Source organism: Meriones unguiculatus, chromosome 18 (genome assembly GCF_030254825.1).
Source record: "Meriones unguiculatus strain TT.TT164.6M chromosome 18, Bangor_MerUng_6.1, whole genome shotgun sequence".
NCBI classification, from domain to species: Eukaryota; Metazoa; Chordata; class Mammalia; order Rodentia; family Muridae; genus Meriones; species Meriones unguiculatus.
The window spans coordinates 49561842-49583234 of NC_083365.1; the positions used below are offsets into that span (position 1 = coordinate 49561842).

General features: G+C 47.9%; 1 protein-coding gene across 44 annotated transcripts in view; it reads left to right on the forward strand.

Moving 5' to 3' along the window:
• The first annotated feature begins 684 nt into the window (after positions 1 to 684).
• The window catches only part of Madd (MAP kinase activating death domain), a 40790-nt gene continuing 20081 nt past the window's right edge, over positions 685 to 21393 (forward strand). For 7 of the 44 annotated variants that reach the window (XM_060371971.1, XM_021640858.2, XM_060371973.1 and 4 more), the window contains exons 1-19: positions 685 to 825; positions 4153 to 4294; positions 5168 to 5764; positions 6134 to 6437; positions 6897 to 7028; positions 7283 to 7396; positions 8438 to 8518; positions 10775 to 10953; positions 11275 to 11510; positions 11655 to 11811; positions 14116 to 14219; positions 14310 to 14500; positions 14804 to 14928; positions 15295 to 15434; positions 16307 to 16408; positions 18154 to 18256; positions 18751 to 18937; positions 19033 to 19183; positions 19429 to 19635. In XM_060371971.1, coding sequence (XP_060227954.1) covers positions 4236 to 4294; positions 5168 to 5764; positions 6134 to 6437; positions 6897 to 7028; positions 7283 to 7396; positions 8438 to 8518; positions 10775 to 10953; positions 11275 to 11510; positions 11655 to 11811; positions 14116 to 14219; positions 14310 to 14500; positions 14804 to 14928; positions 15295 to 15434; positions 16307 to 16408; positions 18154 to 18256; positions 18751 to 18937; positions 19033 to 19183; positions 19429 to 19635 — 3169 coding nt within the window. In that variant the 5' untranslated portion in view covers positions 685 to 825; positions 4153 to 4235. Of the gene's footprint in view, positions 826 to 4152; positions 4295 to 5167; positions 5765 to 6133; positions 6438 to 6896; positions 7029 to 7282; positions 7397 to 8437; positions 8519 to 10774; positions 10954 to 11274; positions 11511 to 11654; positions 11812 to 14115; positions 14220 to 14309; positions 14501 to 14803; positions 15058 to 15294; positions 15435 to 16306; positions 16409 to 17741; positions 17802 to 18153; positions 18257 to 18750; positions 18938 to 19032; positions 19184 to 19428; positions 19636 to 21224; positions 21279 to 21393 lie in introns of all 44 variants that reach the window. The other 37 variants (XM_060371954.1, XM_021640847.2, XM_060371956.1 and 34 more) reach the window with 10 other exon arrangements.

Consider the following 21393-nt stretch of genomic DNA (forward strand, 5'->3'; position numbering starts at 1 on the left):
CCACGTGTGTGTAAAAATGTTTTACTTTTTCCACCATCATCTGAAAAAAAAAGTACAGCCTTAAAGACCCAGGGTTGGGCAATACTTTCCTCCGGGCTCTGGGCCCTGTGGGACTTGAAGGAAAGTCCCCGGAGGCCAGTGAAGAATGACCAGTGTTTGAGTTGTCAAAAGGACTGGACTCCATTTCCCAGAGGGCATCGCGGCTCCGTTCTCGCGTTCCCCCTACCTTGGCGTAGGTGATACTCTGGAAGCGCCAGCCTGAAGTGTCCCCTCCATCCCGAATTGGTAGATTCCAGCGGCAGCCTAGCTGGCTTTCCAGCCCCAGCGGCTGGGCACGTCCAAACGGCGTGCAGGGGGACCCAGATGAGGTTTAGAGAAACTGTCAGAAAGTCTTAGGGGCATTGGATCCTGCGAAGCACTTTCAGATCAGCCATCATCTCGTCGAGACGGGCCCTATGACCAAGTGGAATTGAAAACTGTCCGAGCAACCAAAACAAAACGTACCCCATTGGGTCCTCCCCCTGACACCTACCTGCACTGGGCTGGCCCAGGGCTTCCCAGCGCGTTCCCACGCCCACCGTGCGAGGTGTGCGCGCAGCCGTCGTGCTCGCGGCGCCCGGCTCGGTGCGGCCGTGCCCCCCGGGCGGCGAATGGTACGGCCCCGGCCCCCTCGGCCTCCCCCTCCCGCCTCGGGGCTGAGTGGTACGCGCCCCCCGGTGCGGACGCGGAACTGGCGCCCGCTGGCCGCGCCGCCCGGCGAGGAAGCGACGAGCGCTCCGCGGCCGGGAGCCGTCGGGCGGGCCTGGCGGCTTCCTCCGAGCGCAGGTACGGGGGCGCGCGCCGCCGGGAGCCCCGCGCGGGGCCGGGAGGGGATGAGGCTCCCGGGGCACCGGGGTTCCGAGGCGGCCCGGGAGCAGCGAGCGCGAGGGGGCGTGGAGCCTGCGGAGAGAGCGAGGCGGGGGCCGAGCCCAGGCGCCCTCGCTGCCCCGCCGGAGGGCTGCGGGCTCGCGGTGCGGGTTCCCGGGCAGGGGCGAGGAGCTGTCCAGCAGGTGAGGGGGCGGGCAGAGCTGTCCAGCCCCGGGCCCGAGGAAGGCACCTGGCTCGTGTGCGCGTGCGTGCTCACGCCTTATTTTTTTTTTCTTTTTTTTTGATTAACGTTTGGAGAACCACGTTTGGTTCCCTAATGTATACATATATATTTACACTTCATCCATCAGCCCTGGCTTGCTGAAGACTCGCACCCCCTTTCATCATTTGCTGCAACTGCTCCCTTTCCCATCCTCCTGAAGCTCAGTTCTTCCGCGTGCTCTCCTCCTCCCTCAGTCCTCACCATCACTGGCTTCATTGCTCCAGTTCTTCCCCCCATGCTGGACCAGTCTGCTGATGAGCTTGCAAGGTCACTGCCTGGGGAGGAGGAGGAAGGAGAGGAAGCCTCCCGTTGTGCTCACGTCAGCAAAGATGTCATATCGTCCTTGGGTCGGGTTCCTGTGGTTTTTACTATCCTGCCCCAGTTGAGGGACGAACCCACAGGGTTGGTAGCATGGCCATTGTAGGCTGAAAAGGCACAGATTATCTGAAAGTCCGAGGATTCTAAATGTGGATGGAGATGTAGGATTGTAGCAGAAAGGGAAGCATTTAGAGATTTGGACGGGGGACTGGAGCTAGGGGCATTACGTTAGTCAATAAAATTGAGGCAAGAGGCAGATCTGAGTGAAGACTGAATGAGTTATAGGTGGTGTCAGAGGATTAGAGTCTGGGAAAGGTAGAGAAGAACAGCTTTGCTTAGCTCCGTATCTGAAGTATCTGAGTATCTGAAGCCAGTGGCTAGAAATTGAGGCTAAAAAAATACATTCTACCACTGTTAGCTAGGATAGTCCCAAGATCTCTGGTTCTTGCAGCTCTGAAAGATGAAGAGAACTGTAGAATATGGCAACTGACTTGAATTTGGAGAGGGACTTTATCTCACCACTACTAGAGAGGCCCCTGTGTCTAATTTACTAGTAAGAGACAGCTTCAGCACCTGCTTTTGAGATTTTAGCCAGAAAATGCTTCTGCTTTTCAGTGTAAGCCGGTATTTAAAGACTTGACCTACAACTTTGGTCCGACAAATTTTGTTTTGTGGTTCAGTGCTGTAGATAGGTCTTAGGTATAGCTAGATAAACACAGCATGGCTTTTACATATGTGCCATTTCATAGCTTCATTTCCCTCTTTCATTTTTCTTAGGAGCAGGGGAGCTAAGGGTGCCCTATTTTTGCAATATGCTCATCTCAATGGTGTTTAGGAGAACCAGAGGATTGTTTGGGGGTTATTGAGAACCCCCAGAAATGACTAAATGTGTGGCATGCTTGGGAACTTGTTGAAGAGCTATTTCTATAAAAAGCCACAAGTGGGATTTAAAAAAATGAACAAATGGATGGAAGTAAAGATAACCTGATTCTTAGTAGGTACTATCAATGGAATAGGCATTTCCAGGGTTAGGGGGAATGAAATGCTGTGGGGCATGACTGACTTTGCAGTAGCAGCTGCTAGCACTGTTCGGCCACCAAGAAGGGGAGGGGCTGTGGCTCTGCTATAAATAGTTCTGGAGCCAGAGTCGCTATGGAGACAAAACTGAATCCTATTACCTATGGGTCCTCTATTGGGAGCAAGGGGGAAAAAGGGACCAGGATTTTGAGGACACCGGAAGTATTGTAAATAGGTCTTGTTTGTGGATCGAGGAGGAAAAAAAGTTATCTCAGTAGAGCCCTCGGTGTTATAGGCAGTATCTATGCTTGTAGTATGGGAGTGCACACGGCAAATGAAGTGTGCATTTAGGTGTGTGTGTACAGCGGACAAAGTCTCAGTGGCACAGAAGCACTGGAAATACCCTAGACTGGAGTGAAACATTTTCTTTAAAAGTATATGAAAATTGGATTTTTTTTTTTTTTTTTAGACGGGGTTTCTCTGTGTAGCCTTCACTGTCCTGGACTGGATTTGTAGACCAGGCTGGCCTCAAATTCACAGAGATCCTCCTGCCTCTGCCTCCCTGAGTGCTGGGATTACAGGCGTGTGTCAATACTCCTGGCAAAACGGAAATTCTTTAATATATATATTTGTTCATTTTATGCATGTGTTACTGAGTATGTGCGCTCCGTGAGTTCAGCACTGAGAAGAGTAGCAGTTCCCTGGAACTAGAGTTACAGGCAGCTGCGAACCGCCCAGTGCCGGTCCTCGGAGCTGAACCTAGGTCTTCTGGAAGAGCCTTGAGTGCTTCTAACTGCCGAACCATTTCTCCGACCCCCAGGAAAGAATTGATTTTTAACATGTCTAGAATTTCCCTTGAACACTTCCCCTGAGCTTGCAGAAACCGTAGTATTTTCAGTATCGAATTCATAATCTCTGCAAGATGAAGAAAGATCAGGCCTCCAGGGAACATACTGTATTACCAAGACCAGGGTAGAGCAGAGCTATCGGTTCAGCACCAAGGGCAGAGGTAGTCGCAGTTGCTGCTGGGAAAACTGGTTGGAGCCGAGGCAGTTGGGACACGGACGATCTTCTTGTGCGGTCACATGAGCTAGAGTATCCAGCTGTTGTTACTGTCTGAGAGCAATTAACCGGAAAGTCTATATGATAGCCACACATCAAGCTGGGTGCTGCTCAGTGAGGCAGAATAATTAGGTTTCCATCCAGACATAAAAGCACAGACTAGTGCTGTTCAAAGAGTCTGGCTTGCTCTCGCTCACCCCTGGAGTAGTCCTCAGCCCGACATTTTCGTTATCATAAAAGTATTCAGTCTAGATTAGACTGTCTAGACCTGTTTTTCAGAAACAGAGCCCCAGAAATGAGGCCAGTTAGTGCTGAGACATTATTTCCTCAACTTGTCTTCCTTCACCTTTTTGTTGTGCTAAGGGTTGAAACCAGGTCCTTGTACATACTAAGTGAGTGCTGGACCACTAAGCTACACCCTCAACCCCTTTTCTACTTGAAATTTGACTCTGGAAGCCCATAAACCCAGACAACCCAGGCTAAGCAAGTGTCAAATTCTATCCTGAGTCCTGAAGTGGAAGGCCTTCTGGCCTCTGCCCCTTGCAAGATGAAACTGAGAAGGATGATCCCCTTAGGCATAGCAGTGGGTATTTATCAGCACTTTCCCCCCCTGATTGAATTTTCAGATTATATCGGAATTCCTCCTGGGAATGCTGACTCCTTGCTCGGTGTCCTGAAGTTCTCTGCGATGAACTGATAAATTGGAACCATGGTGCAAAAGAAGTTCTGCCCTCGGTTACTTGACTACCTAGTGATCGTAGGGGCGAGGTAACCAAGAAGACCGATAATTGTCTTGTTCTCTGGGGTGGCCACGATGTCTCCTAGTTTATTTTCATGTTGCTTTGCATATCTTATTCCTTCCTATGTTTTACCCTGATGGGAACATTGGTGTTGGTAAGAATATTAGTCTGGACAGAGACAACAGAACTCAGCCTTCTTTTGTTTAAGACAGTATTTTTCCATGTAGCCAGCTGTCCTAGAACTCTCTCTGTAGATCAGGCTGGCCTTGAACTCAGAGATCCACCTGCCCTACCTCCTAAGTACTGGTCCTAAAGGCATGAGCCACCACACTCAGCTCAAAACTCAGCTTTCAACTCACCTTTTGGTAGGTGAAATGGCTCAGTGGTCTTGCCACCAAGCCTAATGACCTGAATTAACGTCTTGGTCCTACAAAGTACCCTCTGACCTCCACTTTATGTTCTGTAGCATGCATGCCGCCTCTCATAAGTAAATACGTGTTTAAATTGTTTTAGCTGATCCTCTGTGATTTTGAGCAAAATATTCTTTATAGCCAAGTTTTCATAGTTTGTAAGAAAGGGGAAAGAGCACGGTACTCCTTCTCTACCACATGTATATTTTGTGGTAATTTTTTAGCCAAGGCGCTTTGAACGGTGCCAGTCATCTTTAGGTGTTAGTGATGATTTTCCTGTCTGAACTTTCAAGACAGTGTCTTCAGTACAGGGCATACTGCATTTAGTCCACCGACTAAACTGGGCAAGCGGTCTCCAGACATCCGAGGTCCTATAGTCAGCTTGCTCTGCTCTAAAGTCTCTTTGAGCTTTAGCTGCTGTTTGTGGTTCGAGTGTGACAGTGTGTTAGAAGTTTCAGGCTGCTGAGTGTGTGTGTCTTTGTGTCCTCCAGGCACCCGAGCAGCGACAGCGTGGCTCAGACTCCTGAGCTGCTGCGGCGGTACCCGCTGGAGGATCACCCCGAGTTCCCCCTGCCCCCGGATGTGGTGTTCTTCTGCCAGCCCGAGGGCTGCCTGAGTGTGCGGCAGCGGCGCGCCAGCCTGCGGGACGACACGTCCTTCGTCTTCACCCTGACCGACAAGGACACGGGAGTCACCCGCTACGGCATCTGCGTCAACTTCTACCGTTCCTTCCAGAAGCGAGCGCCAAAGGAAAAGGCGGAGAGCGGAGCGGCCCCCCGCGGGAAGGAAGGGCCCCATGCCCCCTGTGCCTCGGAAGAACTTGCCCCTGCGAGCTCCGAGGGCACCTCGACCTTGCAGCCTCCTGGTGCTGACTCCACCCCCGACGTGAGCCAGTCTCCTCGGGGCAAACGCCGGGCCAAAGCTGGCAGTCGCTCCCGCAACAGCACCCTGACGTCCCTGTGCGTGCTGAGCCACCACCCCTTCTTCTCTGCCTTCAGAGAGTGTCTGTACACTCTCAAACGTCTGGTAGACTGCTGCAGTGAACGGCTGCTGGGCAAGAAGCCGGGCATCCCTCGGGGGGTACAGAGGTATGGTTTGCTGCCTTTGCTGGGAAGAAGCGGGAGAGGTTCAGAGATTGCTAAGATTAGTCTGTGAGAGGAGAAGAGATTTTTCTGTGCAGCTGTGCTCCCTTAGGATCGTTTAAACAGTTGAGTCGGGCCTCTGCTATAGATGGATTGGGAGAAATGCTGAGGAGATTGATGTGGGCGTGACGCTGAGTTCTATCGCATGCGCCTTTCTACACCTGTCTCCATCATCAGGCGTTTCCTCTGGTCCCTGAGCTTAGAGGGTGGGCTTTCCTAGCAATAGTCCTCTTCCAGTTACTGCCGTGGTTTTTTGGGTGGCCGCCGTACCAGCCGCTGATCCCTCCTGTCTGAGCCTTGTTGTGTGTTCCTCAGGGACACCATGTGGCGAATCTTTACTGGATCGCTGCTAGTGGAGGAGAAGTCCAGTGCCCTTCTGCACGACCTCCGAGAGATTGAGGCCTGGATCTACCGGTTGCTACGCTCCCCAGTACCTGTCTCTGGGCAGAAGCGAGTGGACATCGAGGTCCTTCCCCCGGAACTGCAGCCGGCCCTGACGTTTGCTCTTCCCGACCCCTCTCGATTCACCCTAGTGGATTTCCCGCTTCATCTTCCCTTGGAACTTCTGGGTGTGGACGCTTGTCTTCAGGTGCTAACTTGCATCCTGTTGGAGCATAAGGTGAGAGCGCCAGCTCTGTAGAGCTTTCTAGGGAGAGAGCCGGGCAACCCGCTGGGGGCGGAGACCCGGAACCGCGTCCTTCCCATCATTCGATTCCCAGGAGGTGATGCGTCGGCAGCTAGGGAGCAGGGGTTTGGTAGATGTGAGTGTCAATGTCATGTGGCCTGCTTAGTTGAGTTATCCTCTGTTAGACTGATTCCGTCCTCTGGGGCATCAGTACTTCTGCTTCAGTGTATAGTCTGAGGACAGAGAGTGGCAGAACTAAGAAGTTAGAGGTTCAAGAGAGGATTACTGCAGAGTTTGGGTTGGAAGGGTTGGTAGGACTGCAGCTGTGGAGGTTGCTGAGATAGGCTGCAGCTGTAGGCTCAGGAAGCCTGACGTTAAACTGGAGTGCTGGGAGCTATTTCTTAGCCATCCTTGTTTCCCGCTGCCGAGTGACTTCCGGTGTGGCCACGGCAGGTGGTGCTTCAGTCCCGAGACTACAATGCTCTCTCCATGTCTGTGATGGCGTTTGTGGCAATGATCTACCCCCTGGAGTACATGTTCCCAGTCATTCCACTGCTGCCCACCTGCATGGCGTCGGCAGAGCAGGTGAGTCTCAGGGTGTCTTCTGCTGTGATGTCCCTGGCTTCTCAAGGGAGGAAGCTGTTAATCAGCGCTGGTTCTCTACCGCTTAATTTGCTAGTCTAAGGACGGATTTGAACCGGTTGTTTGGTAAAACTATGCTATTTGTAGTTTCTCTTTGTTACAGTCAGTGATTGTGGACTCCTTGCCACTATGCTGTTGGTGTTCATATGCTGAAATGTGTTCCCAATAGGTCTTGTCTTTGTTTATCTTTTCCACAGCTACTCTTGGCTCCAACCCCATACATCATTGGAGTTCCTGCCAGCTTCTTCCTCTACAAACTAGACTTCAAAATGCCCGATGACGTGTGGCTAGTGGATCTGGACAGTAATAGGGTGAGGCATTAGGTTAAGGCATTCAATAGGATCTAAGCCCAGTTCTGTCATGACCATTTTTCTGGGTTGTTTCTATCGCAACACTCATTAAAACAAAAATTTCTAATGCTGCTTTGACTTTTCTGGGCAGATAACCCCTTGGTTGTCTTGTCAGAATTAAGAGCTCCAAGAGCCATAGGATTGTTATTTTTGTATATGTCATCATAAAGAGTGTAGATAATCAGGTGCTAGTTTTTCTGTAAGTTTCAAGTAAGAAGCTGTTTTTTGGCACACATTTAAAATTATATGAACATCCTGTGACGTGAGTATATTAAAGCTCTTGCAGAAAGCCTACTGCGTGTTCACTGTTAAAGTTTAGAAAATAAATGTAGGGCCAAGCCAGCAAGGTGGTTTAGCAGGTAAAGGCACTTGCCTCCAACCCTGGCAAGCTGAGTTGAACACCCAGGACCCACATGGTGGAAAGAGAGAACTGACTCCCACAGGTCGTCCTCCGTGCTCCACACACGTGACGTGGAGTGTCTCCTTCCTCCAAACACAAATAAATGTAAAATGAAAAAAAAAATTAAAAGTATAGGGGCTAAAGAGAGAGCTTAGGGGTTCAGAGTGTGCAGCTCTCTTGTGTTCCCTGGCAGCACTCACAGCAGCAGCTCAGGACCCTCTGTAGCTCTGCTCCAGGGGCTTTGATGTGTCTGACTTCTCCCAGCACTGCACTCGTGTGCGTGCCCACCTGTAGATACACATACCTCCACATAACTAAAAATAATGAGAATAAGTCTTTAAAGTGACGTAAGCGTAAAGAGGAAAGTGGGATCCATAATCCTGTTATTTAGGGGTAGTCACCAATGTTATTTATGTATATTTCTTTTCAGGCATGTAGCTATAGCTCATACGTGTGTATATATCTCTCATATGTGTAGCAGAACATATAATAATACTGTGTTTATCAAATCTCCCTGTGCATGTTATTTTCTCTTATGTAATCAGAACTCTTGGACAGTTTGTTCTAAGTTCATGTCTCCCCCCTCCCCCGCCCCACGGCAGGTGATTGCCCCCACCAATGCGGAAGTGCTACCCATCCTGCCAGAACCAGAATCAATAGAGCTGAAAAAACACTTAAAGCAGGTAGGTGAGGAACGAAAGAAAGGAAGGGGAAGGGTCTGTATGATGGCTCAGTAAGGAACAGTGCCTGCTGCCAACTCTGATGATGACAACTGGGCCCCAAGTGATAGGAGAGAGCCTGCTCCTGCAGGTCATCCCCTGAACTCCACACATACGCTTGTGGCACACATGCGCACATACTCAATGCAGAATAAGTTAAGATGTCATAAAATCTTTTTAAATAAAGGAAGTACTAGAAGATATTAGATTGCTGTAGGAAGGCAGCTGGTCCAAGAACCTTCACGTAGAGTAGACTTTCTTTGCTTCGAATGGGCTCAAGAAGAGGTATATCCAAATTTTAAAAAGGTTTCTTGTCATATGCCAGTTATGTGGCCTTATAGCATTTCTTTAGTCTTATAAGGTGGAAGTTAGAAGTTTGAACAAACTTGCTTCTTAAATCAATTCCAAAGTCCCTATAGATACCTTTCTAAGAAATCTCTTTCTTTGAGTAAGTCCTTCTACCCATGTTTTATTAATCGATTTTTTTTCTTCTGCATGCTAAACACAGTTCCTGAAGGTAAAACATGACAGGGCTCCTTTAACCCCTCTGTTGTATGTATTATGTAGGACCACCAGTAGATAGCACTGTACTTATTAGGGGTCCCTGTCTCATTTGAGGGCTTTTTAGAAGCCTTTTTTCTGTGTTGTCTGAAGCGCCTGGTAGTTCTTCTAGAATCTAGAGTCTAGACGCCCTTGAACTGAACTGGGTCATTCTTCATTATTCCTGTCCCTCTCCACTTGCTTCATCATTGCTGATGTAATGTGATACCTGGTTGCAGCAGAGTCTGGTGAGGATTGCAAGTTCAGAAAGGTCTTTGCTTGCTGTGTTTTCATTTTTGATGCTTGCTCAAGACTGACTAATGTGGGAGCTGTAGAGATGGCTCAGTGGCCAGGAACAATGGCTGCTCTTTCAGAGGACCCTGGTTCAATTCCCAGTACCCACCTGGCAGCTCATATCTGCCTGTAACTCTAGTTTCAGAGGATCTGACACCCTTACACAAGTACACACGCAGGCAAAACACCAGTGCGCATGAAATAAAAATAAATAAATTATATGTGTGTTTGTGTGTGTGCGTATGTGTGTGCGTGTGTATAAAGAATGACTAATGTGGAGCAGGCCTAGGAGGTGCACACCTTTCATCCCAGCACTTAGGGGGCAGAAGCAAGTAGATATCTGTGAGTTTGAGGCCAGCTTGGGTTTCACAGTGAGTTCCAGGCCATCCAGGGTTACATGATGAAACCTTGTCTCAAAGAGAGAGGAGAGAGAGAAAATGACTAATGTGGAGAGAGAGTGCCATGTGAGTGTATACCAGTTTACTACTGTGTAGTCGATGGATCAGCAGTACTTAGAACATTTGGCCTTATTGAAACCGAAGAGCCACGCCAGGTGTACTGATTCTGCATCCACTGTAACACCAGCCCAGGTGATTCCTGAGCTCACCTGCATTCAAAAGTTCAGTGGTTTTCAAAGTGCACCATGGAGTCTCTTAGAGGCTAATTTAAGTTGAAAACTGGAGACTCTGTTGTTTTTGGCTTTGTTTTCTTCTTGTTGTTGTTTTTTGTTTTTTATTTTGAGTCAGGGTTTCTCTATGTAGTTCTGGCTGTCTCGAGGAGGCTCTGGCTTGTTGCTGATTTGTTTGTTTTCAAGACAGGGTTTCTATGTGTAGCCCTGGCTGTCCTGCAACTTGCTTTGTAGACCAGGCTGGCCTCAAACTCAGAGATCTGCCTGCCTTTGCTTCTCCAGTGCTGGGATTAAAGCTGTGCACCACCAATATTCAGCAAGGCTCTGGTTTTTTGTGTCCTTCTGTTTTTACAATGTTCATATTTCTATGTGTATTTCCAATTGAAGATCACTTCTTCACTAAACTAAATGGAAACTATTATTTTGGACTTCAGTTTTATTTAAAATGCCTTGAGCTTGGTTGACTTAAGATGGGCAGTTATATGATTCTGGCTTTTTTGTTTTTGTTTTGTTTTGAGACAGTTTCTCTGTGTAATAGAGCCCTGGCTGTCCTGGACTCGCTTTGTAGACCAGGCTGGCCTCTAACTCACAGAGATCCTCCTGCCTCTGTCTCCTGGGACTAAAGGTGTGTACCACCTCGCTGGCTGTAGAGACGTTTTGATCAGAGAGTGACAGAAGACCCTAAAACAGCCCTTTCCTAGCAGCTGAGATTGGCTGCCTGAGAATGTCTTAGAGGAGGACTTTCTGTTGTTCCACAGGCCCTGGCTAGCATGAGTCTCAACACCCAGCCCATCCTTAATCTGGAGAAATTCCATGAGGGCCAGGAGATCCCGCTTCTCTTGGGAAGGCCTTCTAGTGACCTTCAGTCCACGCCTTCAACGGAATTCAATCCACTCATTTATGGCAATGATGTCGATTCAGTCGATGTTGCAACGAGGTGAGACCCTGAGTTTTTAACTTAGCTTTTCTGATCTCTTGGTTTTGGGGAGACTACTTTCCGGAGCCAGATTTACTTTATATATAAGATGTGTATGATATTTGGTTATATTTTCCACCTTAGCAAAAGTAAGGAGAAGAAATAGCTCACACTCTCAGCATGAAGAGAAAGGCTGATGGTTCTTTAAGCTCTCTTCCCATGATGGTGGTTGAAAGCTATTAAATGATGGTGTTGGGAGCTAGCCTAAGACATTGGATCGTGGCTCTCCTGACGATACAAGGTATGGGTCCTGGATCATCTCACCACCCCCTTCTTTCCCAGAGTGGCCATGGTACGTTTCTTCAACTCTGCTAACGTGCTGCAGGGCTTTCAGATGCACACACGTACCCTTCGACTCTTTCCCCGGCCTGTGGTCGCTTTCCAAGCTGGCTCCTTTCTGGCCTCACGTCCCCGGCAGACTCCCTTTGCTGAGAAACTGGCCAGGACTCAAGCTGTGGAGTACTTTGGAGAATGGACCCTGAACCCCACTAACTATGCCTTTCAGCGGATTCACAACAGTGAGTCCACCTGCTCTCTGCTTGCCCCTCATTGCCTTCGCCCCTCCATGGCCCTGCCTTTGCCTTTTCCCTGCCTTTGTATTGCTTCAGACTTCCCCGCCTTCATCTTTTCTCCACTGCTGACATTTTTTTCTCTTTGGGTAGATATGTTTGATCCAGCTCTTATTGGAGACAAGCCAAAGTGGTATGCTCACCAGCTGCAGCCCATCCGTTATCGAGTCTATGATGGCAATTCTCAGCTGGCTGAGGCCCTGAGTGTGCCCCCCGAGCATGATTCTGAATCTGACCCCACTGATGACAGGTGAGCAGTTCCTCCTGCTAGGAGGCAAAGCTCAGAGCAATCACAGGTGTGAATCTTTGAAGTTCTGCATTGTATTTTAGTTGGTTTTCTTTTTTTAAAAAAAATAAGACCCCTGCACAGATGTAGCCCATGGCAGTTCAGTATCCAAGTGAGTTCCATAGTAATAGGAACAGGGACTGTCTCTGACATAATCTGATTGGCCTGCTCTTTAATTACCTCCCCCTGAGGGGGAAGCAGCATTACCAGGCCATAGAAGACAATGCAGCCACTCCTGATGAGACCTAATTGACTAGGATCAGAAGAAAGGAAAAGAAGACCTCCCCTATCAGTGGACTTGGGGAGGAGCATGCATGCAGAGGGTGGAGGAAGGGAGGGACTGGGACAAGAGGAGGGAGGGAACCACAGGGGGGATACAAAGTGAATAAAGTGTAATTAATAAAGAATTACAAAAAAAGGCTGAGAAGAGCTAGCAAATTTTGGAAACTTTAGAAATTCATCCTATAATACTTTTTTAAATCAAAATATTAAAGAAATAGAATTAAAGAGTTAACAAAACAAAAAAATGATTTAGTGTGTGTGTGTGTGTGTGTGTGTATCTAGTAAGCACATGTGTGCATGTGTTCTCTAGTGTGTGTGTGTAAGCCAGAAGAGGGCATCAGATCCCTCAGAGCTGGAGTTACAGGAGTCTGTGGTATACCTAACTATTTAGGTGGGTGCTGGGATCTGAACTCTGGTCCTCATGATTGTGTCGCAAGCTCTCCTGACCACTGGATTGTCTCTTCTTCTGCTATACCTTCTCCTTCTTCTTTGAATATTTGTATCTATTATTTGACAGTTTCATATATATGTATATATACATACATGTAGAGATATGTACAATGTATCTCGGTTATATCCACCTCTAGCTCTCCCCTCCTGCTCCTTCCTTCATTTTATTTTGTTCTTGTTCTTTGTTTGCTTGTTTTTCTTTTTTAAGATAGGATCTCATATTATCCAGACTTACCTTGCACTCAATATGTAGTTGAAGAGGACCTGGAGCTTCTGATCCTCTGCCTCTCTCTGCCTCTGCACGCTAGGGTCACAGGTTCCACTACCACACTCAGTTTATCTGGGATGAAATAAGTGCCTCCTGCCTCCTAGGAAGGTGCTCTGCCACCTGAACTACATCCCCATTCTTTGTTTGCTGAGTCACTTTTTGTGGGTTTTGTTTGTGTTTTAGTATTTTTTTTTATTTTTATGCACATAAGTGTCTTGATTGAATGTTTTTATGAGCATATTATGCATGCCTGGTGTTTAGCGAAGGAAGAAGATGACACTGGGTCCCCTAGAACTGCAGTTACAGATGTTTGTAAGCAGTCATTGGGTGCTGGGTACAGAACCTGGGTCTTGTGAAGCTGCGACAAGTGTTCTTAACTACTGAGCCGTCTCTTCAGCCCCTTGTCTGTTTTTGTACTTTGAGACAGAATTTTATTGTATAGTCTAGGATGACCTCAAACAGTTTTCCTACCTCAAGTTTCTAGATGCCAGGATTACAGGCATAAGCCACCATAATCAGCTCTGACTGCTTTCCTTCATCTTGTTTTATCTTGTACCCTGAGCTTGAGTTAATTGTGTTCCTCTTTTTGTTTTTCTACGTACTGATTATGGATTCTTTTGTCTTCCCTTTTCTGATTTTCACTATTTCTATTTTATTTTAAGAAAAGGTCTCATGTGTCCTAGGCTAGCTTAAATTTACTAAGGATGACCTTGAATTCTAGTCTTGTAAGATTTATTTTATTATGTATACACCAGGTTTATTATAGATGGTTGTGAGCCACCATGTGGGTGCTGGGAATTGAACTCAGGTCCTCTGGAAGACCAGCCAGTGCCCTTAACCTCTGAGCCATATCTTGAGAACTTTAATTCTAATCTTCTTGCCTCTACTTTCCAAATGTTGGAATTATAGGAGTGCACTGTCCTACCTGGCTTATACAGTGCTAAAACTGAACCTGGGCCTTCCTGCATGCTAGGCAGGCACTCTCCCAACTGAGCTACATCTTCAGCTTCTCTTCTTTAAAGACAATTTAAAAAGAACTTCTGGCATGTGCGTGTGTGTGTTTGCGTATTTGCACACTCCTGTTTGCATTCGTATGGCCCTGTGTGTATGTGGAAGCCCGATGACAACTTGAGGGAGTTGGTTCTCTCCTTCCACCTCGCGGGCCCCAGGTATCAAACTCAAGTTATCAAGTGTGGCAGTAAGAGCTCTGACAGCCTGAGCCACCTGGGCCAGCCCCCTCTTCTGCTTTTTCTTCTTTTGCTCTGCAGTGGCAGCGATAGCATGGAGTATGATGACTCAAGCTCTTCTTACTCCTCCCTTGGGGACTTTGTCAGTGAAATGATGAAATGTGACATCAACGGTGATACTCCCAGTAAGTGTGTGCGCCTAGGAAGACTGGCCGGCACTAACAGGCAGGGCTTGGGTTTGGGGCTGAGGTGTCTCTACCTTTCTCTCTTGGTAGATGTGGACCCTCTGACACATGCAGCCCTTGGAGATGCCAGTGAGGTGGAGATTGATGAGCTGCAGACCCAGAAGGAGGGAGAGGAGCCTGGTCCAGACAGCGAGAACTCTCAGGAAAATCCTCCGCTGCGCTCCAGCTCCAGCACCACTGCCAGCAGCAGCCCAAGCACAGTCATCCACGGTGCCCACTCTGTACGTGAGGACTTAGGGGTGGGCGGGTGCTGACCGCTGTTAGAAAAACCTTGCTGCAGCTGTGCGTTTGCCTCTTTCCTGTTCTTCCCATCCTTTTCTCTATGAGCCTCTGAGTAAAAGCCTCTGAGATGACCTGGAAGAAGGTCATTGGGCTTTAAGGCGCCATTATTATCCACTTACATAGTCTGTAAGGGATCAAGACTATCAAGACTTCTCCCACACATTTCGTAGGCTAGGAGTTTGCCGGGTCTGGTCTGCTCCACTGAACTGAGGTGACCGCTTTTTATTTAATGTGACCCCTAGGAACCTGCTGAGTCTACAGAAATGGATGATAAGGCAGCACCAGGCAGCTCCAAGCCCCTCCCTCCCGTGCCTCCCAGCATTTGCAGATCTACTGTGGACAGGAGACAGACTGAGACTGGAGAGGGGTCAGTGTGCCAGCGAACCTATGACAATCCACACTTCGAGCCACAATATGGCTCGCCCCCTGAGGAAGATGATGATGAGCAGGGGGAAAGCTACACTCCCCGATTCAGCCAACATGTCAGTGGCCATCGGTGAGAGCCTGGGGGTCCTTCTTAGATGGGTGACTGAAGGGCCTCCCTGCAGTGACCCGGGGTGAGGGTTGCTCGGAGAGTGTATACTCCGGCTGTTCTGCCATCCTGAGAGGGTAGCTCTTTGAACTGGGGACTTAGAAATTACCAGACAAGAATAGCAATCACAGTGTAGCGCAAGCCCACTCCCAAGATTAGGTACCCCTTCCTGGGACTCATAGGCGCCACTGTGCATTCAAGGGCTCAAAAGCTGCTGCGGCCCAACAGCTTGAAACTGGCAAGTGACTCAGACGCAGAGTCAGACTCCCGAGCAAGCTCTCCCAACTCCACTGTCTCCAACACCAGCACCGAGGGCTTTGGGGGCATCATGTCTTTTGCTAGTAAGTACCTCAGACTTTCTCATTCCTCCGTTCCATTTTCTTTATGCTACATGTTGTTCAGAACTTGAGCTGTAGGGCTAGGTTCGCATTAGTCCTCATTCAGATCGTTGGGGTAAGACTCAAGTATTTTTAAATGAGGTAAAAAGAAACACCAGCCAAATTAGTCATTAAATACATGTGTGTGTATGTATGTATGTATTGTGTGTGTTGTGTGGGTGTGTGTGCATGAACACACACAAATCTATCAACAGGCCACAGTATGCATGTGGAAGACATATGTGTTTCAGACATAGTCAAATATTAAACATTATAAATTGTACAATTTTACATATACTTTATGGAAACATTTAGTCAGATTTGTTTTGAATCTGCTATTTTCTTTGCCTGACAAGAAGCTTTAATGCATATGCTTGAAATATAGATGCAGCTGATTTTCATGCTTGCTTTTAGCACAGGAGGGCTAGACTCACTCACAGACTGTAGACTGACAGGGGCTAGCGAGAGCCACCACGGAGGGTGATTGTGGTGTAGGTGTCCTTAGTGGCCAGAGAGCAGTAGCACTTCAGACTAAAAGTGTATATGAACCACCAGCTTCATACAGTGTTAGCAACAAACGAGACATGGACATTACCCTAAGATGCAGCCAGAGAAAAGTATTAGTTGGTTTTGAGCAGACCTGGCTGGGGTTTCTTTAGTTACCCTAAGTTACACTCATCTTTTGTAAGCTGGAGCAGAGATGATCTGATCAAGCCATTGCGGTGCTGCTTGAAAGGAGGGAATGAAGATGGTGGGACAGTCGCCATACTAGGATGCTGTGGATGTTTGTCCTCTTAACTCACGGGCATGCTCATTTCCACACCCTACTTTTGTAGGCAGCCTGTATCGGAACCACAGTACGAGCTTCAGTCTTTCAAACCTCGCACTGCCCACCAAAGGAGCCCGAGAGAAGAGTACACCGTTCCCCAGTCTGAAAGGTAGCCAAAACCTCTCCTTTGTCAAACCAGGTTTCTCTGAGAGACATGTCAGACATATAGGTGTTTGTCAGGAGCCCTGTGTACCATGAATCATTTGACCTGGCTGTCGCCTCATATTGCTTATCATGGCCTTCACTGCACACCACAGGCGTTAGGTAGTTGTGGAGAGAAATCATCTTCGTAGCTGGAGGGACATAGTGGTATGGGATTACTGCTGTTTAGGGCAGGACTTTATCAGAAGTATATGCTAACACAGGGATAATGAGCTGCCCTCAGTCATCTTCAGATTCCTACTGTATAAACTTGGGTAAACTTCTTCCCAAGGAGCCGTCCACAGGAGGATGATTATGAGCAATCAAGCAGTATTTATAGAATCTAGCCACTTACTGTGGCTACATGCCAGCTTCCGGTCCATGAATGCTATTGATTAGCTTCTAGGGTCAGTTCAGACCAGATTTCAATTTCATCCGTGATCTTTGTAGCTTGAGGAGTTTTTCTCAATTTAATTTGACTTCTGTTATTTGGCTATCATGCTGAAATATTTAATTATAGTAGTGAGTAGAATGAGAAGCAACCATTTCATTGATACAGGGTCTTTCTGTGTAGAGCTCCTTAAACTTAGAGTCCTCTTCCCTGAGCCTCCCTAGTCCTGAGATTTCAGACATGTACCACCCGTCATATCTACCTAAAGATATCAGGAAGCTAAGGAATATTCTTTAGAAGGGTGGGGATCTGGGGTAGGTGGGTGAAAGGAGATAGAGTACCAAGGGGAAAATGAAGTGCTATTGCTACAGTGAATCCTCAAATGGATAGGTAGATTAGGGATGGAAACATGTATCAGCCTCCCTGGCTTCCATCTGATACTTTGGAGGCAAAGAGCAGCTAACTCTTCATTGCATGCCATGCTTCATCTCACGTGCTGCCTTTCTACCAATGCCCCATCCTCACTGCTGCACCCTTACTTCCCACAACAGCATCTGCAAGGCGTCTCCTCCCTGTGGGGACCTCGCAGGCCCTCCGGACCCCTGTGCTAGATACTCCACAAACAAGTGTCCCCTCTTCCATGCATGTGCCTGTTCAGTATGTGAAGGCTCTCTGTGTCATTTACCTCGCCCCTGGCTTTGAGAGGTCCCAGGCCTAAGAATGGTCTTTCTTAGAGTCTTGGTCGCCTCCTGGTCACTTGGCTTTCAGCTTTGCTGTGCCCAAGAATCAAGGTTATATGCACTTTCTGGGCTTTGAGAGAGTGCTCATATGATTTGACTTACTGCTCCAACAAGGGGTACAAGGGTTCAGGTATTGTGGTGCACCTACTAATTATGTATTTTTGTCCCAGTATTTGGGCTAAATACTCTAATGGAGATTGTTACTGAAGCCGGCCCTGGGAGTGGTGAAGGTGGGTCTTCCCTGTGAGCTGTGCATGATTTTTTTTTCCTAGCATCTTTTCTGTCTGCCTGAGGGCCACCCTCCTCATGGAGCAAGTGATGTCACACAAGTGACCTGCCTTGCCTACCCCCGACAACACCCATGCAGGCCATGGGGCATGCTGCTGGTGCATGTGGAGTGGCCTGAATCTCCATTCCTCCCTCCTGCACATTGCCATGGCTGCCTTCTACCTGTGTGTGAGGCTCCGCCACCCTGCCCAGCTCTGCTGGAGAAGGGTGTGGACCGTAGCAACCCATGGGTATGATAATCTGAGCCCCTGGACTGTGCCAATGGTCTGTCTCATTCCTACCTTCCCAATTTAGGAAACAGGAGGGCCTTGGTGGACCAGAAGTCATCTGTCATTAAACACAGCCCAACCGTCAAAAGAGAACCTCCGTCCCCTCAGGGCCGGTCCAGCAATTCTAGGTAATAAATGAAAGCCTGTCTATTTCTTGAGACAGTCTCGTGTTGACTGTGCTTGCCTTAAATTCAGTATGTAGCTGAGGAGGACCTTGAACTGATCTCTACCTCCACTAAATGCTGGGCTGAGAGGCATGCGCCACCACACTCAATGGGCAGAACAGTTTTAAAGTTCTCAGGCAGAGGTGATCATTCCTATTAAGAGCAGCTGTCAAAGCAGTAGATGTAATCAATTTTCTAGCAGCACTTCCCATTTTTAACCAGTCCCCAGGCAACAGTTGATGGTGTGGTTTATGGTGTAGAAAAGAGGAAACTGCCAGAGTGTGAGGAGTTGGCCAATAAAGATCCTTGGGGAGATGGGAGTGTGGTGGCCATGAGCATTTGGAGACTTAGCTTTATGCTTTTCCCTGGGGGATATCTTGTCTGGTGAAGCAGGGTTGGGGGAGGGGGTGCGCTGCCAAGGATCAGATGACCACGGAAGTGGTTTGTCGGCCCTCTAGCGAGAACCAGCAGTTCCTGAAGGAAGTGGTACACAGTGTGCTGGATGGCCAGGGAGTAGGCTGGCTCAATATGAAGAAAGTACGCCGGCTGCTGGAGAGTGAGCAGCTTCGGGTCTTCGTACTGAGCAAGCTGAACCGCGCAGTGCAGTCCGAGGACGACGCCCGGCAGGATGTCATCCAAGACGTGGTAAGTCTTTGGGCTGGGGAGTCAGAACCACCTAGGCAGAGGGATGCGGATGTTAGAGAAGAGTTGCTAGCCCTCGGTCCTGGCTCTTGTTGCAGGAGATCAGTCGGAAGGTGTACAAGGGGATGCTAGACCTCCTGAAGTGCACAGTCCTCAGCCTCGAGCAGTCCTATGCCCACGCAGGTCTGGGCGGCATGGCCAGCATCTTTGCACTTTTGGAGATTGCCCAGACCCACTACTATAGTAAAGGTAGGGATCATACTTGCTGTCTCTGTCAGGTTTCCCAGTACCACTATGCTTCCTGTGACTCGGTGGGATTTTGTCTTCTATGTTTATATATAGGAAATACTATCCCTACCATGAAAAATCAGGCCTTAGCTGCTCTTTCTGTGTACTAGCTCCTCCCGTATTCTGGCTTTTCCCATCTCACTTTCTTGCCTTGACCCTACTTGTTAGCTCCTTTAACCACTTTCCGTATTTGTTCCTTTCCTCAGAACCAGACAAGCGGAAGAGAAGTCCAACAGAGAATGTAAATACCCCAGTTGGCAAAGATCCTGGTCTGGCTGGGCGGGGGGACCCAAAGGCTATGGCCCAGCTAAGGGTCCCTCAGCTGGGTCCTCGGGCACCAAGTGCTACAGGAAAGGGTCCTAAAGAACTGGATACCAGAAGCTTAAAGGAAGAGAATTTTGTAGCATCGGTTGGTATGTATCATTATGTCTAATATGCCGAAGTGGGCCTGGCTTCTTAAATAGTCCTCCTCTCTCTCAATTCATCCAGGATCCTGACTTTGTCTTCCTGTGCTTGCATTTTAGAGAAGGAGATAGGTCTTTGCCCATTTCCAGTAGCAATTTCCTATGCATGTCTGGTCTTCCTGCTTGCTCCGTAGCTGCCTCACCAGCATCTTGGAGGAACGATGGAAGTTTGCTTAGAGAGCATGTGATGCAGTGCGCGGAGTCTGAGCTATATTTGCCATCCTTTTTTTATCTACATCTGCGTTTCTTCACATAGAGAAAGTATGTTCCTGGGAAGTATTAGGAAATTTATAGATACATCTTTGGGATATAAAATCATCTGGGTCTCTGCATCCAGCTTTCCCCATCCAAGCATTACACTGCTCTGGAGTGTGTTCCATTCTGGCATGTTTGGGTTATAAACTTTAAAGTCATAGATTTCTGAGCCAACTCTTCTGTCTTTCCACCCCAGACTTGATTGAAATTTTGCTATTCAATAACTCTCTGGTGTCACCTATTTGGCTCAGTCCTACTCGACCTTGAGTCCCCTAGGCTACTTTCTTTTTGATTCTAGATCCCTGGTTTCTGTGCTATGCTTTCAGCTGATACTTCTTTGCCACAACCTCTAGCCATTGTCATAAGTTTTCACAGGAAAGAAGCAGCTCTCTTGGGGCATCTCCAGTTCTCTGATTGGCAAATATCCTCCTAGTGATAAAACATGGCTTTCTCCTGTCTGCTATCATGCTCTAGAAATGTACTGGCCTGTTGTCCAGAAAGTCTTGACTCTACCTGGATAGGTCACTTCCCTAATCAGGATTTCTATCGCCTCATCTAGGAAATGAAGAGATGATACTAATTGAACTCTGAAGTTACTTCCAGGAAAAAAAAAATGCTATGACTGGTATTTGCTGTGTTTTGTTTTACCGAGAAGCTAGTCTCATTTTCTGTTCTCTATTACTTCTACTGGAAGCATTTTTTCCTAGATCGTGACTAAGCATGGCTCTCCAATTTCAGCAGGCGATAGCTCTGAGGGTAAATTTTAGGTTTTTGGTAGCAACGAGAGGAATGTTAACCGAATGCTTGATCTGGCTTCTGTCCAGTCTAGTGAGTCAAGTGATTTCTGCTCATGTTTCTGAAATTCTTTGACTGCTTGACATGAGTGTCTCTCTTGTAATTTGTAAGCATGGCCATGGCCCAGCTCATTGGGTAGAGAGATCGCCGCATGGTAGGAGTCAAATGAACTGTCTCCAGCCCAAGTAGGGTCCAGTTTTCATACCAAATAAAGGGGTTTCATGAAGAGCCCATCCAGCTCAAAGATTCTATGTTGTTCACATTGGGGCTAGGATTAGAAACTTAAGAGTCTTCAGCTCATGGTTTTGGGGGCAAATTTTGGATCTCTTGATTCCTCAACCTTCCTAACCCAAGTAAAGATATCTTTGTATCTCTTTAACTGATAATGCAATGCCTGAAACAAGCGTACGTGGGCGGTGGGTTTCCAGTTCTCTGACAAGCCTGACTCTTTCTGTCTTTCTCTCCTGCTTGCATTGCATCTGGGGTAGAATTGTGGAACAAGCACCAGGAAGTGAAAAAGCAAAAGGCTTTGGAAAAACAGAGTAAGGAACGAACGCCCCTTCCTGTCCCTCAGTCTCCCATACCTGCCAACTTCCCAGGCCCAATTGGGGCAGGCTCCCTGTGTCAGCCCCACTCCAAATTTGTTCTTGGGTGGTA